The sequence below is a fragment of the Ctenocephalides felis genome, unplaced genomic scaffold, assembly GCF_003426905.1.
Source record: "Ctenocephalides felis isolate EL2017-DRISC unplaced genomic scaffold, ASM342690v1 CF-g0.4_SCAFFOLD_01604, whole genome shotgun sequence".
Lineage (NCBI taxonomy): Eukaryota > Metazoa > Arthropoda > Insecta > Siphonaptera > Pulicidae > Ctenocephalides > Ctenocephalides felis.
The window spans coordinates 1823845-1842154 of record NW_020537758.1 but is presented as its reverse complement, the minus strand read 5'-3'; the positions used below and the strand labels follow the sequence as shown (position 1 = coordinate 1842154).

General features: G+C 28.0%; 1 protein-coding gene across 1 annotated transcript in view; it reads left to right on the top strand.

Annotated features, from left to right (window-relative positions):
* Positions 1-573: 573 nt before the first annotated feature.
* The window catches only part of LOC113372759 (somatostatin receptor type 1-like), a 52787-nt gene continuing 35050 nt past the window's right edge, over positions 574-18310 (top strand). Inside the window, exons 1-3 of the mRNA XM_026613102.1 lie at positions 574-761; positions 3540-3677; positions 6086-6170. Of these exons, the coding sequence (XP_026468887.1) occupies positions 574-761; positions 3540-3677; positions 6086-6170 (411 nt within the window). The remainder of the gene's footprint in view (positions 762-3539; positions 3678-6085; positions 6171-18310) is intronic.

Genomic DNA, 18310 nt, shown 5'->3' with positions numbered 1-18310 from the left:
ATTTGATTTAATAATAATAAACATGAATTCTTGTTCTTAAAAATTCTTGTTTTTCACTAATTTTAATAGGTTTTAGAGATTAGGAACAAATCACCCATTTTTGTATAAGATCGATGTCTTTTTTTACACGGCTTCTTCTGGAACCAATCTACCTAAATAGACAATTGCTGAAAAAAGTACTTCAATGCACAACTATCTAGCTCATAAAATGGATAGAAAGCTATCTTGCAACATACCTACTAAACACATGAGTTTCTTCATTAGATAATTTTTTTTGTTAAGTAGCTAATTAGTTGATAGCTGCTAAGCCCCAAGAGATAACTATCGATCTAATAGAAAAGCTAAGTAGATGATTCTTTGAATTCATGAAGCTTTTCAATAGCCAAATAGCTAAAGAGACAAAAACCGAGTACTTAAAACACCTGAATAGATACGGGAACATTTGAATAGATAACCATCTGTTCAAATAGACCTGAATAGATTTCACTAACTATGAATGCCAAATAGCTAATCTCTACTAATCATCATCGTCATCTGCAACTGTTGCATCTGCTGCTAATCCGATCAGAAGAGATGGAAAGTGGCGCAGGCGCCTTCTGGTGGAGCAGAAACAGCAATGGTCAGGCCAAGAACAAAACGTGCTTCAGTCCTTCGTTCGCCGAACGCGGCTTAACATCATGTGCACCGAAGATGGTCGATGGACACGTTTCGATTTGCGCCTCTGGGTCATCGTCAGTGAATAATAGAAGTGTTGATAGACGGTGGAAAAGTTAATTGTATTTGGTGGTAGTGTGGACAAGAAGAGTATTTTTTAATTAGTTTAACAAAATGTGATTATAAACAAAGTTGGAAATAATAGTCAGTACTTTTGTAAACGTTTCGATCTGGCATTATCAAAACATATAAATGTTTGTTTGGAATATTGAAAAGGATTTAGGCAAAGAGGTGATTGAAAGTTGAAAATAAAGGCGATTGGTGTGAAAGTAAAATATTACGTCTTTTGACATGAAAATTTAAATTTAAAAAAATATATAAAAATTGTAAATTTGTTTTATACGTTTCGATCTGGCATCATAAAATCATATAAATGTTTGTTTAAAATATTGAAAAAAATTTAGGCAAAGAGGTGATTAAAAGTTGAAAATAAAGGCGATTGGTGTGAAAATAAAATATTACGTTTTTTGGCATAAAAATTTAAATTAAAAAAAATATATAAAAATTGTAAATTTGTTTTATACGTTTCGATCTGGCATCATAAAATCATATAAATGTTTGTTTAAAATATTGAAAAAAATTTAGGCAAAGAGGTGATTAAAAGTTGAAAATAAAGGCGATTGGTGTGAAAATAAAATATTACGTTTTTTGGCATAAAAATTTAAATTAAAAAAAATATATAAAAATTGTAAATTTGTTTTATACGTTTCGATCTGGCATCATAAAATCATATAAATGTTTGTTTAAAATATTGAAAAGAATTTAGGCAAAGAGGTGATTAAAAGTTGAAAATAAAGGCGATTGGTGTGAAAATAAAATATTACGTTTTTTGGCATAAAAATTTAAATTAAAAAAAATATATAAAAATTGTAAATTTGTTTTATACGTTTCGATCTGGCATCATAAAATCATATAAATGTTTGTTTAAAATATTGAAAAGAATTTAGGCAAAGAGGTGATTGAAAGTTGAAAATAAAGGCGATTGGTGTGAAAGTAATATATCACGTCTTTTGGCATAAAAATTTTAATTAAAAAAAATAATTTTAAAAATTGTATATTTTTATACGTTTTGATTTGCTATCATCAGAACAAAAAGTTTGTTTAGAATATTGAACAGAATTTAAGCATACAGGTGATTGGTGTGAAAATAAATTATTACGTCTTCTGACATTACAATTTAGATTTAAAAAAATATATAAAAATTGTAAAAACTTTTACATGCGTTTCGATCCCCCATCATCAAAAAGTTTTGCTTCAAAAGTAATTTCCTTCTAAAAGTTTTTTAGGTGATTGAGCCGATTGAGTTGATAATAAAATACAACACTTTCTGTCACTAAATTTTAAAATTTAAAACAATTAGTGCAACATTGATTAATCATGTTTCTATTAGTGTTTTTCGCCATCGTCAGTGCAAATTAAATATTTTGTTTTATTGTAACTCATAATGATTAAAAATTTCTTTTATCAAATCTATATTTTTTAAAGTTGCAAAACTGCAAATTTAAAAAAATTGGAATTTTTTTTAAAAAAAATCTAAAATTTACAAAATAGTTTACGTTGATGTTTCAATCATGTATTATGTTTAAATAATAATATTTTGTTTAATATATATTTATATATTGTTGTCAAGACATTTAAAAAAAAACTTTCATATTTTATTAAAAATAATTGATTTCAGACTAAATTTGGTAAACAATCATTAATAATTTATTTTTTATATTTTTGTCAAAATTAAAATTCTAAATTCTAATACTAATTTATATTCAGCACTAAATTTTATATAATTTTTATTAGTTAGTTTTAAATTTAATTTTTAAATAGAACAGTATTATGTTTATAATAAAAAATAATTATCTTTATATAATATTTATCAAAAATGAAAGTGATATGTATGTTTTCTAAGTTTTATTCCAAAAATGTAATTTCAACGACCCTCATTTAACTACGTTATCAGTTGAATTTAATGAATATAAAATTTAATAAAAAAAATAGTAAAAATGCATTTTAATAAAAGTGATGATTTGTTTGCTATCAATGAAAATTTGTCAACGTCCGACCCTGATAGGGCCGGATTGGATTTTGGATATGATTATTTGGAAATGTAAGTGTAGTAAATAATATATGTACATATATATATATATATATATATATATATATATATATATATATAATTTTAATTTAATGGATTTGAAGCGTCCTAAAATTATCTGATTTTTGTAAACACAAAAAATTGACATTAATTTTTAACTTTTTCGTGCATCTACATAAATAATCATAAGTATATATAATGTCAAATGAAATTTATAGAAAAATATTTCATTACATTCTAAGGTTATCTAGCTCTCTTACATTACTATTTGTTTAAGTCTAGGTAAGATAATTTTCTGGATGAGCAAAAATATTTTTATATAACAAATCAAGTTTTCAGCATCTCGCATTTATTACCTTTTTTGTTTTACTATCTTACTGAATATAAATTAATGGGGCTTTCTTTTTGTCTTAGCATTCGCTCAAGAAAAGATAACTTTGAGAAACAGACACATAAATTTTTAGATCTCAATTTTCTCCTTTATCTCACTTTAAAAAACGTAAATTTAGAGTTTAATTTTACCTTGTGTTTTGTGTGAAAAAGTCTTATGAAACAAAAGTATCCAAAAATCTCTTATTAAAAAATCTCTTAATATAGAAGGGGTTGTTTTTAGATAAAATTTCTCTTTTATAAGTAGTAACAATACTCTAAATATTTAAAAAAAAAATTTTGAATAGTCAACTAATATTTTTATATGCAACAAATGTAATATATTATAATTTTTATTTTATTTCAGTTACGACTATAACATGGACGAATCCCATAATACTTTCGCCTGGGGCGAATTGCTCCCAGCTCTAATTGTCTATGGGACGACACTAGTTTTGGGATTAGTGGGGAATTCCCTAATTGTCTACGCCACTTGCAGATACAGGTAAAAAAAAATTATGGTATTTTTAATTCTATTATTAGTATAACTAATTTGCATAACTTGCAATATTAGGTTAATTTCAAAAATTTCAACCGAAAACTCTTTGTAACATAACACTTTTTTTTTCAAAACTTCAATTAAATATTTTTATTTATTTTTGATTAAACGGACGGAAATTTTGGACCATCTCGCTCTTAGTGATATGTCGTGTTATTTAAAATTACAACCCCCTCCCTCTTCTAACAATCATTACGTAAAAAACGAAAAAATCGTATAATTTTTTTTTTTAAACAGGTAAAATAAATGCACTTGATATCTAACTAGACTACTCCCTCCCTTATGTGATTTTTTTATCAAATTTTTCCTCCCCCCTTTCCTTAAAAGCCTCACCTGATTAATGCACGCCCCTTAACATAAATTTTAATAAAAAAATTGATTAATAGTATTGAACTCTTAATTGTTCATCAAAATTCAATCCGAGAGATTTTACAGCAAAACGTGGCCGGGTTTACTGGTATATATATTAGGGTGGTCCTTTATATGGACATTTTTGAATTTTCTTGCTCCCAAGAGCTCAAATGGTTCCAAATTGATAAAAGACAATTCTTTAAAAGTTTTTGCTCTTAATATTAACTTTTAGATAGAGCGCAATTCAATCAAATTTTGTATGGAAAGAGCATGGAAAAAATTTTGAAAATTAAAAAAAACATTTTTTCATGTATAACTTAGCGACAAATGAATTAAAAGTGAAAATTAGTATCACTTTTTATTGAAATTCGACGCTCTGCAAAATTTTTAAAAAATTTTTCATGCTTTTTCCATACGAAGTTTCATTGAATTGCGCACTAACTAAAAGACAATATTAAGAACTAAAACTCTCAGAGAATTGTTTTTTATCAATTTGGAACAATTTAAGCCATTGGGAGCGAGGAAATTCGAAAATGTCCATATTAAGGACCACCCTAATATATGTATAAATATTTGTATATATATTCTTAGGTTACAATTTCATCTTATTTGAATTATATAACGCCCACTCGACACAAAATTTCAAGTTATTTAACGCTTTCGAGTATAAAAGCCATAAAGACGTTCCAATGAAAAACGTTGTGGTATAACCCGCCACCACCCTCCAAATATTTTCTTATTTTATACAAAAATATATATAAATAACTCGACATACAACCTTCTTTTCCATCCCCTGGTTTTCCCTATAAAATCCGTTTGACAAATAGCAGATGACAAGAAAAGCGGCTTATTAAAACACACAGAAATGAATTAGGAATTTTGAATTCGGAATTCGGAATAGACTTTGTAATTTATTCGAGAAAATCGAGTTAATAAAAGTTTTATATAGTGCGCAGTTGTGCTCCTGACAGGAACTTTTGTTCTTGGATAAAAGATGATTTCTATAGACTCTTTCTTATTAATAGATAATAGTAGACAATGGGGGTAGACTTTTTCAATTTGAAATTATGGAATAGATTGAAAAAGATACAGGCAGACACATATATACATATATACACAAATGTGCACATTCATTAAAGTTAACAAAATTATAACATAAACTAACAATCTTATTATTTCTAATATTGTTTTTTGTTATATTTTTTATTATCTGTCACTTATTGTTTGTATTCTACTTTATTGTTTTTCTAGTGTTATTTTTATTATTCAGAAATTTTATTTATTTTATTTATCAATTTTATTATTATTATTTGCTTAATGGAAATTTTATCCTTTATTTTGTACTCTTTTTATTTAAATTTATGTTATTATTCATTATTGCTACTAGATGTTAAATTATATAGCAGTTGTAACAAATATAGTAATTAAAAATTTATATATCAAAGTTAACAAAATCATAACATAAGCTAACATTATTTGCCTATAAGGTCTAGCCAGAATAAAACTTATTTTTATTCTGGTTTAATATAAATCGTAACTTAAACCAGCAATTTTTGCCCATGAATTCAGAACATAGTTTTATTTTGGTCCATTATACCTTTGTAAATTTATTTAACATTTTAAATTTAGTTAAGTCTATAAAATATTGTATTCCATCTGGTACTCTATTACATAGTTATAACAATTAAAAATTATCTCTATACATTTATGATATTTAATATTTATATATATGAGCTTTTCCCCATTCTTTCATTCTCGGCCGTTTTGCTAAATTGACACTTAACCTGAAACAAGGCGTCGCTCCAGGTTGAGTGCATTTTGGCTTGGCTTCTAGTGGGAAATTTCGACCAGAATTATTTATTATACAATTGTAACTAAGATAATTATGTACAGTATTTTAATTGATTTGAAATATTAAAATAATTTAATATATATGTATTATTATAATTGTTATGATTTTATAAATTTAAGAATATTTGTTATTTATTTTTTATATTTTTCAGACGAATGCGAAGTGGTACAAATGTATTTTTGGCAAGTCTAGCTTCCGCTGATTTGTTGCTGATTGTCATTTGCATTCCCGTAAAAGTAAGTTTTAGTGTAATTTTTTAAAATTTTGTTTATATATATATGTATTATATAAACCTCGTGCAAACATAACATCTATTTATCGTGTCACGATGTTATGTTACTGAACCGATTTTATATTTTATTGGCTCACCGTATACTTTTATATCCAACTTAAGTTATGAGCAATTTAAAAAATATTATTTCATTTTTGAATTATTGAAATCTTAGAAATTCTTAGAAAAAGCGAAACACTGAAATGACAGTTTCTGTACAAATCGAATTAAATTTATATAGGATTAACTTACTGTAGTTACCCCTACAGTTATAGTATTCGAAAGAAAATTGAAAATGAATTAGTTTTTTATATCTTTTCGTTTCAAATGTTTCTGAACATTTCGGTATACCTTATAGAAAATGGATGTAAGTGCGTATGTATGTGTGGGTATGTAAGTGCGGATACAATTTTTTGTCGATGATTTCGAGAACGCGGATATACTTATTAGTATGATTCGACAGTTTAAAAAAAAATCAAATTTTTCAGAAAGGTCAATTTTTTCCCAAAATTTGAAAATTCCCGAAAGTCTATTTTTTTTCAAAGTTTAAAAAAAAGATTTTTTTTCTTAAATATTAATCATTGGTATGCAAAGTTCCACCAACTTGCCTTAAGGCACGATGCCATACACCACTAGTTTTATATTCTTTTATATATATTTTTATATGAAGTTCATATCACGATGTTTGTCCTCTAAAGACTCCTAAACTACTGAACCGATTTTAAATTTTATTAGCTCACCGTGTGCTTTTATTTTCAACTTAATTTATAGGCAATATTAAAAATCTCGGTTAATATTCGAAATATGAAAATTTTAGAAATTTCAGTTAGTTTTGACAGTAGAAAACAAAACACTGTGAAAAGCCAGTGACTGAACAAATGGAAATAAATTGATTTATGATTTATATTTAATTTGCTTGTGTTCATTCGAATACGATAAGGTTGCAAAAATATTATAAATCACAATTTGTAGTCGACATATTACATTAATCATAAACCAGGGAAAAAATATTGACTAACTCAAATATTTTTTGCAAATTCAACAAATGTAACAAAAAATATAATTTGAACAGATGATGATATTAATTAATATGGTTGAAATATTAAATTATTATTAAATATCAAATTTTTTTGGTATTTAGAAATTTGAGAAAGAAACAACTAATATGAAAAATACAAAATATTACAAATAACAAATTTTAGATTTTTCTTACTGCCACATTTTAATTTTTTTTACAAATTTATGACAATTTATTTATGATAATTTTTTGATTATAATTATAGTGACTTATAAATGACTGTTAATGTTAATTTTTTAACTATAATTATAGACAAAAAAATTAACATTAAAAGTCCTAAATTTGTAGAAAAAAATAAAATGCGACAGGTATAAGAATCCTAGATTTTTAAGAAGTTCGAAAAGTCAAACAATATCTGTCAAATATCTCCCTTCCGCCTTTTTGTATTATAAACCAAGAGCAAAAAAGCGAAAGGGAGATATTTGACAACCTAATATTATGACAAATAATCTCATCTCCAAGAGTTGCAGTTTAAGTAAATTTTAAGTGTATAAAATTTATTCATTTTATTTCAATTTATTTTATAATAATTTTAGAATTCCTCATACTTCATTATTTGTTACTTCTTATCGTAACAAATACAAAATCACGTTAATTTCAAAAAAAAGCTGAAGTAAATAATTCATTTAAATAATGCATTCGCTTCTCGCCCTTGAATCTCATTAGAATCTCACTTACAATTAGTCTAACGAGATTAAACAAAAACTAATTGGATAAATTATGTTTCTATGTAAATCTCTTTGTTTTAATTGCAATTAAAAAAATCATTTCGATTAAAAGTACCTCCTTGTTACATAACAATGGGAAATAAATATTTAAATGAAAGTTGAACTTTATAAAATTTAATCTAGATTTTCTATTGCGTATCGATTTTAAATTGAAAACTATTTTTTTCTTCTATAAAACTACGTGATGTCTACACGACTTTTGTATTTTGTGAAAACTAGTCACGTTTAACTGGCATTGCGATTTTGCGAAAAATACATGATTTTCGCAAATGATTATAATTTATTTTATATTTATCTAGAATATTGATACAGACGAATGAAAATCATTTGAAGAAAAACTTGATGTGTATATGTATATATATATATATATATATATAACATTAGAAATATTATGTACTAATCAATATATAATATTTCAATAATATTTTGGAAATTATAAGAAGTTCTTCCAACCGGTACCCTAAGTCGACACTTAACCTGGAACGAGCCCTCGTTTCAGGTCAAATGCATTTTGCTGGGCTAGTTTGTTATGGGACACACAAAATTATACATAATAAAAATTTATATAATGAATCTATTTTTTTCTATTTTTGTGTGTATTATTATGTGTATGTGTGTATTTTTTCTTCGTGAATAAATACGCAAGCACTTTAATATAATCAGCATATGCCATATGCGAATTCGGTCGGTATCTCTGCATTTAATGTGTTTTATCAGCATATGCTTTTATATTTTACATATAAATATGTGTGTATATATATGTGTGTACATTTGCGTATATATAATATTTAATGGTGTATTTTTGGCATCCATTCAATATAATTCCGGAATGCGAAACATTCGTCCATTCTTAAGTTGATTTCATAAGAAACTCATAAATCAAAATATGAACACTCCATCCATCTCCATTTGATCTATTTATTTCGTCCATTTGCTTTTAATAATATGAATTTAATTATATTTAGTTTTTTGATGTAATAACATCTTATCTTGACTTGGAAGAATTTCAATTAAATTTTATCAGAAGGATATAATGTTGAAGAAAACCAGGCGAAATCTCTTGAATTAATAGATAAAATAGAAATAAATATTGTGTATATAAGATTAAATTTATTTCGAGTATTCATAACGTTAAACGGAAACAAATCTTGAAAAAAAACTTGAAAGTAAACATTAAACTTAAACAAATCACTTTTTAAGTTCTTAGATAATATTTAATAATATTTTAGATTTATCCATACAATTTTTAAAAATACTATATAAGACCTTTTTTAATAAATTTAGCAGGGTATCCCAGAACTCTCCAATTTTTGAAAAAATTGGTCTCGTTTGTAAATTATGAGTACAAACTAAGTTTTTGGTAAAATTGTGATAATACTACTATTTATTGGTCATCGTGCTCAATTTTTAATACTTTTGTTCATTTAAACTTTGGAACCGTAATTATAAATAAAATTTCTGGAACCACAGTCTAGAATAATTACACAATTACTTCAAGTTTTGAATAATTAAGACTATGAATTTAAATTTTTTTAAATCAGTCGATTTTCAGAGGCTCTCCTTTAAAAAATTTACTAAAATGTGTCGGCAAGTTTCCTTAAAACTTAAAAAATTAATTAAATCTTGAAATTTAATCAGAATTCTAAAATGGTAAAATACTTGATACTTGAAAAACCAAAAAATATGATTTTTTTAACAATAATAAAAGAGAATTTATAGTCAAAATATTACATTAATTATAAATCAGAAATGATTTATAATTAATGTAATTATAAAGACAAAAAATTGAATCAAATTTAAAAAAAAGAGAAATATGTCAAATTATTTTGAGATTCAAAAATGTGAAAAAAGCAAATAATATAAAATTTAACTGAATTTATTTATATTATCAATCGAAAATTTATATTATCAATCATAAATTTTAAAAAAATGTGACTAAACAAACCGAATATTTTTGTCAAATTACAGAAGTAATAGTGATATGTAACATTACTATAAATACACAAAATCAAATTTGAGTTATATCTTTATTATTATATAATTTAACAATAATAAATTTGTTCAAAAATAACCTAAAAAACTTTTGAAATACTTCATTTCGCTACCTTTTATATTTTTAAATTCACCTACATATATTTTTAAAGAATTCTTTGAGCAAAATCAGGGTTAGTAATGTTTTATATTAAAGTAATCTTTTTATATAAAATATTTTAATAATCTGTTACATAAAAAATGTCATGAATTCCATAAATATTTTGAAGAAGAAAACAATGGCGAAATGTATGAGAAAATATATTATTGGGAAAAATGCGTTTTGAAATAAACTACTACAGAGAAACTTTATATATATATATATATATATATATATATATATATATATATATATATATATATATATATATATTAAGAACAGCATAAAATATTCTTTTATTTTCCAATACTTTATATTCCTTTCACGTACCCCGTACTATTTTTTATTTAAAAAATCGCTTTCATCAGCAAATTTTCTTTATAAGTGCTGATCCGTTTCTTTCGGCAAAAACACAGTCTATTATCGCCAATATAAAAGATCAATAGCATAAATTAGATATATTATTAGAAAAGTTTCGTAAGAAAATATTGCACGGTGGAGGCGCCGATGCCAAATGAACTTAACGTTAAGGACTTGAGAAATTCTTTGCAAACATAGACACAGGCATATATATATACATATATATATATATATATATATATATATATATGTATTTATATATATATATATATATATATATATATAGATATATCCTAGATGACCCGACAGGCGCTATCCTGTACCCACGTCTACAATTTTTTAATATAATATACTATTTACTGTTTACCAAAAAAAATTTTTTTAAATTATTCTTCACGCCTAAATGTATATACATTTATAATATGAGCGATTTTAAATTTAGAACTGCTTTAAATAAAATGATGAGTCTCAATTCCCACACTATATTGGAAATTGATGGTCTTTTAAACGGTATAACAAATTCAGAAAGAAATTAATATATAGTATCCGCGGTAAAAGTACAATATTACCTTGGATTTTTTCACCCAAAATTATTGGTGGGACGCCCCCGGAGTCTTCAGCTCCCGCATGCCTATTTTTCTAGACGCACCCCCCCCCCCCCATATTATTTTACCTATTTTATCAATTTATTATTAAAATTATTATCATTAATTAACATTTGACTTTAGAAAGATTTTATTTATTTATTTTGGGCATTTTATGCGATTTATTCTATATTATCTAGCCTAAATTAAACAAAACACTGGTAGTTTATTTTGAATTATTTTGATTTAATTTTTTATTTATTAAGATATCCAAAATTGCATCTTAAACTTCTCCTAATCGATATCGTGAGGCCGATTTGTATGTATTCATCTTTACTTTCCCATTTGTTGTTATAAAGTGAAAATTTTACGAATTTTAAAAATATTGCGGAAAGATTAGTAAAAGATGCAAAGAAATTATATATTGAAAAAAAACTACATTAAAAATTTAATATCCGAATCTTGCGCTCGTATTTTTAGTATGCATCACATTAAAGGAAGAACCAGCCCTGATTAATACTTAATTTCATATTTTAAGTGAAATAATTTGTCATATCCTGTTCATATGTGTATCATTCAATCTGCCATACATATACTGTATTTTATATTATTTTAATTTCTGGCACATCTCAGCTGCTTTTTGGCAATAATAATGTATACTTTTCATTTTTCTTATTCATAATCATAAATTTATTATACATATTCTAATATTGTCTTGGTTCATAAGTAAATTGAGATTTTTGACAGATGATAGTTATCATTTGTTTTCAATGCAAACAATGACATGTCGTTTTTTGCAATTTTTCTCACTTATTTCTACAATATTGCACATACATCCCAGTACTTTATAATCACATACATTCTAGAAAATTTCCTTAACAAACTTCAGAAAGATTTATCAAAATCCGAATAATCGTTTAGGAGGAGTATACAGTGAGTGCTTGTAATTTAATATGAACTTTATATAATAGCAATAAAGCTCAAATTGATTCTACGCTTTAGTTAGAAAACGAAAAGGGCTGTTTTTAGGGTTTTCCCGGCAATTATTCGATTTATTCTCTCCGTAAGAACCATCCTTGGACTTAAACGCACATTTTAAAAAAAGAATTGGCCAAATTGGTCCAGTGTTAAGTTATTACCAACACATTTTGCGATTCATTTTTATATATATGATATAAATATTTCATGTTTATATAAATTTTATCGATGCATCTCCATCTATCCATCCATCTATCCACTTATAGTCGATCGCGTCATACATTGAGTTCAGAGTACAGACTGGCTGGATAATAAAATGCATGCGAACACTCTGTAGATAAATATTATATTGCGATTGCGATTGCACTTATTCGCATCTGCGAATGCACATCTGCACATGCACTTCAAATCGATATTATTTTTAAACAAACACATGCTTTTCGAGCAACGGAGGCAAAGGTAGAGCTCTTGATGGGGCCACAAAAAAGAAATTGTAAAACAAATGGTAAAGATAAAAAAAATCAAGGATAGTTTTTAAATCTTTATTTTCAAACGTATAACTTTTAATTATGAGCTAACAGTATTTGCATTTAATGCATAAAACTTTTTCAAATTTCTCAAAATATGCAAATTAAATCCTAAAGTGCTTACGTCCATATTATATATTATTTTTTATTTCTTTATTACTTATGTATTTATGAGAGCTTTGAGCTTTTGAATTTCAAATTCCGACTGTATGCTTTATAGTTTGCGGTACTTACGAATACTTGTTAAGCTGACTACTTGATTATTGTTTCGAAAGCTTAAAACTATGCGTTCTGCTAGAAAGTACTATTTATAATACAAGTTATCTAATAATTTTCTGCTTTTTGTCAATAATTTTTAAAGAAGGGTGTAAAGAAAATTTTGTATATTTATAGAGTGTCCCAGAACTCGACGTCAAGCCAAAACGGGGCGATAGTATTGACTTTAACTTAATTATAACTTAAAAATAGAAAAAATAATATCTCACCTTGTTTAAAAATTATGAGCTTGAAATGCAACCTAGAGCTTTAGGTAAAAATAATTAGAAAAAAAATATCTCACCTTGTTTAAAAATTATGAGCTTAAAATGCAACCTAAAGCTTTGGTAAAAATAATTAGAAAAAAAATCTCACTTTGTTTGAAAATTATGAGCTTAAAATGCAACCTAGAGCTTTGGTAAAAAAAATTTAGAAAAAAATATCTCACCTTGTTTAAAAATTAAGAACTTAAAATGCATTCTAAAACTTTGATGAAATTGTGACCATTTTTCGGTTGTTGTGATTAATTTTTATCAATTTTGTTCTTTTAAACTTTGGAATCGTATCCGTGAAAAGACTTCTGGCAGAAATTTCTGGCAAAGTCTTCTAGCAGAAACTTCTGGCAAAGACTTCTGGCAGAAACTTCTGGCAGAGACTTCTGGCAGAGACTTCTGACAGAAACTTTTGGCAAAGACTTCTAGCAGAGACTTCTAGCAGAAACTTCTGGCAGAAACTTCTGGCAGAGACTTCTGACAGAGACTTCTAGCAGAAACTTCTGGCAGAAACTTCTGGCAAAGACTTCTGGCAGAAACTTTTAGCAGAAACTTCTGGCAAAGACTTCTAGCAGAAACTTCTAGCAAAGACTTCTAGCAGAAACTTCTGGCAAAGACTTCTGGCAAAGACTTCTGGCAGAAACTTCTGGCAAAGACTTCTAGCAGAAACTTCTAGCAAAGACTTCTAGCAGAAACTTCTGGCAAAGACTTCTGGCAAAGACTTCTGGCAGAAACTTCTGGCAAAGACTTCTGACAGAAACTTCTGGCAGAGACTTCTGGCATAGACTTCTAGCAGAAACTTCTGGCAGAAACTTCTGGCAAAGACTTCTGGCAGAAACTTTTAGCAGAAACTTCTGGCAAAGACTTCTAGCAGAAACTTCTAGCAAAGACTTCTAGCAGAAACTTCTGGCAAAGACTTCTGGCAAAGACTTCTGGCAGAAACTTCTGGCAAAGACTTCTGGCAGAAACTTCTGGCAAAGACTTCTAGCAGAAACTTCTGGCAGAAACTTCTGGCAAAGACTTCTGGCAGAAACTTTTAGCAGAAACTTCTGGCAAAGACTTCTAGCAGAAACTTCTAGCAAAGACTTCTAGCAGAAACTTCTGGCAAAGACTTCTGGCAAAGACTTCTGGCAGAAACTTCTGGCAAAGACTTCTGGCAAAGACTTCTGACAGAAACTTCTGGCAGAGACTTCTGGCAGAGACTTCTAGCAGAAACTTCTGGCAGAAACTTCTGGCAAAGACTTCTGGCAGAAACTTTTAGCAGAAACTTCTGGCAAAGACTTCTAGCAGAAACTTCTAGCAAAGACTTCTAGCAGAAACTTCTGGCAAAGACTTCTGGCAAAGACTTCTGGCAGAAACTTCTGGCAAAGACTTCTAGCAGAAACTTCTGGCAAAGAGTTCTAGCAGAGACTTCTGGCAGAAACTTTTAGCAGAAACTTCTGGCAAAGACTTCTAGCAGAAACTTCTGGCAGAAACTTCTGGCAGAGACTTCTGACAGAGACTTCTAGCAGAAACTTCTGGCAGAAACTTCTGGCAAAGACTTCTGGCAGAAACTTTTAGCAGAAACTTCTGGCAAAGACTTCTAGCAGAAACTTCTAGCAAAGACTTCTAGCAGAAACTTCTGGCAAAGACTTCTGGCAAAGACTTCTGACAGAAACTTCTGGCAGAGACTTCTGGCAGAGACTTCTAGCAGAAACTTCTGGCAGAAACTTCTGGCAAAGACTTCTGGCAGAAACTTTTAGCAGAAACTTCTGGCAAAGACTTCTAGCAGAAACTTCTAGCAAAGACTTCTAGCAGAAACTTCTGGCAAAGACTTCTGGCAAAGACTTCTGGCAGAAACTTCTGGCAAAGACTTCTGGCAGAAACTTCTGGCAAAGACTTCTAGCAGAAACTTCTGGCAGAAACTTCTGACAGAGACTTCTAGCAGAAACTTCTGGCAAAGACTTCTAGCAGAAACTTCTGGCAAAGAGTTCTAGCAGAGACTTCTGGCAGAGACTTCTGGCAGAGACTTCTAGCAGAAACTTCTAGCAGAAACTTCTGGCAAAGACTTCTGGCAAAGACTTCTGGCAGAAACTTCTGGCAAAGACTTCTGGCAGAAACTTCTGGCAAAGACTTCTAGCAGAAACTTCTGGCAGAAACTTCTGGCAAAGACTTCTGGCAGAAACTTCTGGCAAAGACTTCTAGCAGAAACTTCTGGCAGAGACTTCTAGCAGAAACTTCTGGCAAAGACTTCTAGCAGAAACTTCTGGCAAAGAGTTCTAGCAGAGACTTCTGGCAGAGACTTCTGGCAGAGACTTCTAGCAGAAACTTCTATCAGAGACTTCTGGCAGAAACTTCTAGCAGAGACTTCTAGCAGAAACTTCTGGCAGAGACTTCTGGCAGAAACTTCTATCAGAGACTCCTGGCAGAAACTTCTGGCAGAGACTTCTAGCAGAAACTTCTGGCAGAGACTTCTAGCAGAAACTTCTGGCAAAGACTTCTGGCAGAGACTTCTGGCAAGAACTTCTGGCAAAGACTTCTGGCAAAGACTTCTGGCAGAAACTTCTGGCAGATATTAGTTGGGAATGATACTGATTAGTTTTAGGTGAAAATCTACTTAGCCGATTGTCATGGAACTTTTTTTGGCGATATATATCATGATCCTACCGAACTTACTGAAATATTTCGGCCTTACGACAGGTAGTTTAATTTTAAAAATTTATCAAAGTTTGAGAAAATGAGTAGTTTGTTTGAGGTTTGTTAAAATTGAAATTAGACGATTTATTTGGTATAACGATAGAGTTCTTGGTCTTAATGAACATACTAAAATTTAGACTATTTACTCAAAGTTATTATTTTCGACCTTTGCCATTTGACTATTTCTGAAGTTTTCTCGTGATGAAGTGCAGAGAAAAGCATTTATTTCGCCAGATGTTTAAAAGACATAAAATATTCAAATTTAGATTCGTTGATACAGATTCAGTTTGAAATTGTATCAATGCAGACCTTTGTTTTCGTCTGAAAAAATAAACTACGAATCGGATAGAAAAACATTCGGTTCGGAATACATATGTATCGATACAATCCTTTATAATTAACTCATTAAACTATTAAATTAATATTTAAATGTCAAAATTTAATACACATATTTTTGGTATACAAAACCCAGAAATGGTAAAAATATACTAAACTACTATTTTTCAATTGGAATATTTTATTATTATAGAGAAATTGTTATGAAAGCTCTTCAATATTTTTTCTCATATTTTATTTGACTAAAATATGATTCCTTCTATTTCTATGTTTTTTAAGTAAAGTATTTAACACTAAAATCCAATTTTTTTGCAAAATCTAGAAATCTTAATTATTTAATCATTTGACTACTTTCATGGAGAAGTCTACTTTTCTAGATAATGTCTTATTAGATTTTTGTACTTTTCGAAGTCGTAAAAATTCTTTTAACTTGTCGGTTTAATTGTATTTAGTCTCTTGCCATTTGAGTCGCAGAAAAGACAAATATAAAAGTCAAGTTCTTAATGCGATTTACTACTTTGCCACTAAATTAGATATAGAAAAGTTTTGTGCAAACGCAGGAACTATACCGAAGCCAATTTATAAAGGAAATATATATATATATATATATATATATATATATATAGTAAAATTTACCATACAAATAATTTAAATAAAATATTACAACATACACATTCATCAATCCAATTTTTGATACAAACTCACATGGGATTGAAAGGACTTTATATGAAGGACTCAATGTATATATACATAAGCTGTAATCCCTTTGCAAATTTCTATGGAAATTCTGGTTCTACACATAGATTGTACATTGTCGTATTTTGCATTCAAATTATTTACGTGTATTTGCACTTAAAATGAATTTTAAACCAAATATTCATAAAATAGTAAATAATTAAAATAGATTTTGAAAACGTGTCATTATAATCCACTAATAAACACTATATTTGCAATCATTAATTTTCAGTATTGAATTAATTATTATTATTTATTAATAGATAAAATTAGTAATCATCAATTTTCACTTGTCAAAATTTATATGAAAAACAGTTTGTTTTTAATAACGGAATCGATTGTTTGTTAAAATAAAATAAATGAATGTGAATAAAAATAAATGAAATTGTTTTTATTAATTTTGTAATATATATCATATTGTAATGGTTGTAAACGAAACATTATTTCAATTCAATTGCAACAAATGATAAATATATAAATTTTGTTATAAACTCTAGAGTTTTTTTGTTCCACGTGAAAATATATTTTTTCAATATTTATTTACGACTAATAAATAGTCTAAATGAGAACAATAAATAATTAACTATTTATTGTGTACGTCGACACTGTATGTGTGTCATCATTCAGCACATTAAGGGGGTTGTTCTTTTTTTATTTTTCTTTGTTTCGGTTTTGAGATTTTTTGATATTATGAAAGATAAAACCCTTAGAATCATTTCAAAAAAAAAATCATCTCAATATCTATTTTTTTGACGAAGTTATAGATATATATATCTCTATATGTATGATCCTCTAAAAGCGTTTTTTTATCGCTCCGCGAGCTATTGTATGCCAGATTCCTCTTTTTCATTATAATACCTCATGCACATGACCTTTTTAATGTGTCAGCATCTTTGAACACCATGGTGTATTTAGTACATTAAATTAAATGGTGTATTCAGTACATTATATTAAGAACTTTAAATACGTTTTTCTCAAATTGACTTTTTTCAATGCGGTGCCACAAATTAAACAAAAACTACAAGTCGGATCGACTTGCATTTTTTTTTAATTTGTTCACCACTGCAATACCGAGTCCCCCTACCTCAAACAACTTGATAACATTACGCAAAAAAAATTTGCGAAGCTTCTCGCCCCAAAAAAAGGCCTTTTTTGACACTTTTTTTTTAAATAGCTGCCATTTTTTTCCTTCTTGCTTTTTTTTTTATTTTGATAGGAGGACTGGAAACAAACTCCTTCTTCAACGTAATTTCTTTTTTTTTTGTTTCGGGCGATGCGCAACGGATTTATCTGTGGCACCGCAAAAGAGATCGATTTTGCAAGACCGACTTTGGCGCCCCCTGGTTAAAAAATGACGGCGCAAAATGAAAAGAAGAAAATCACGTAATATTCTATGATTTTGTAATTTTTGTTTAAAAAAAAACGCATATCTCTATGATGAATAC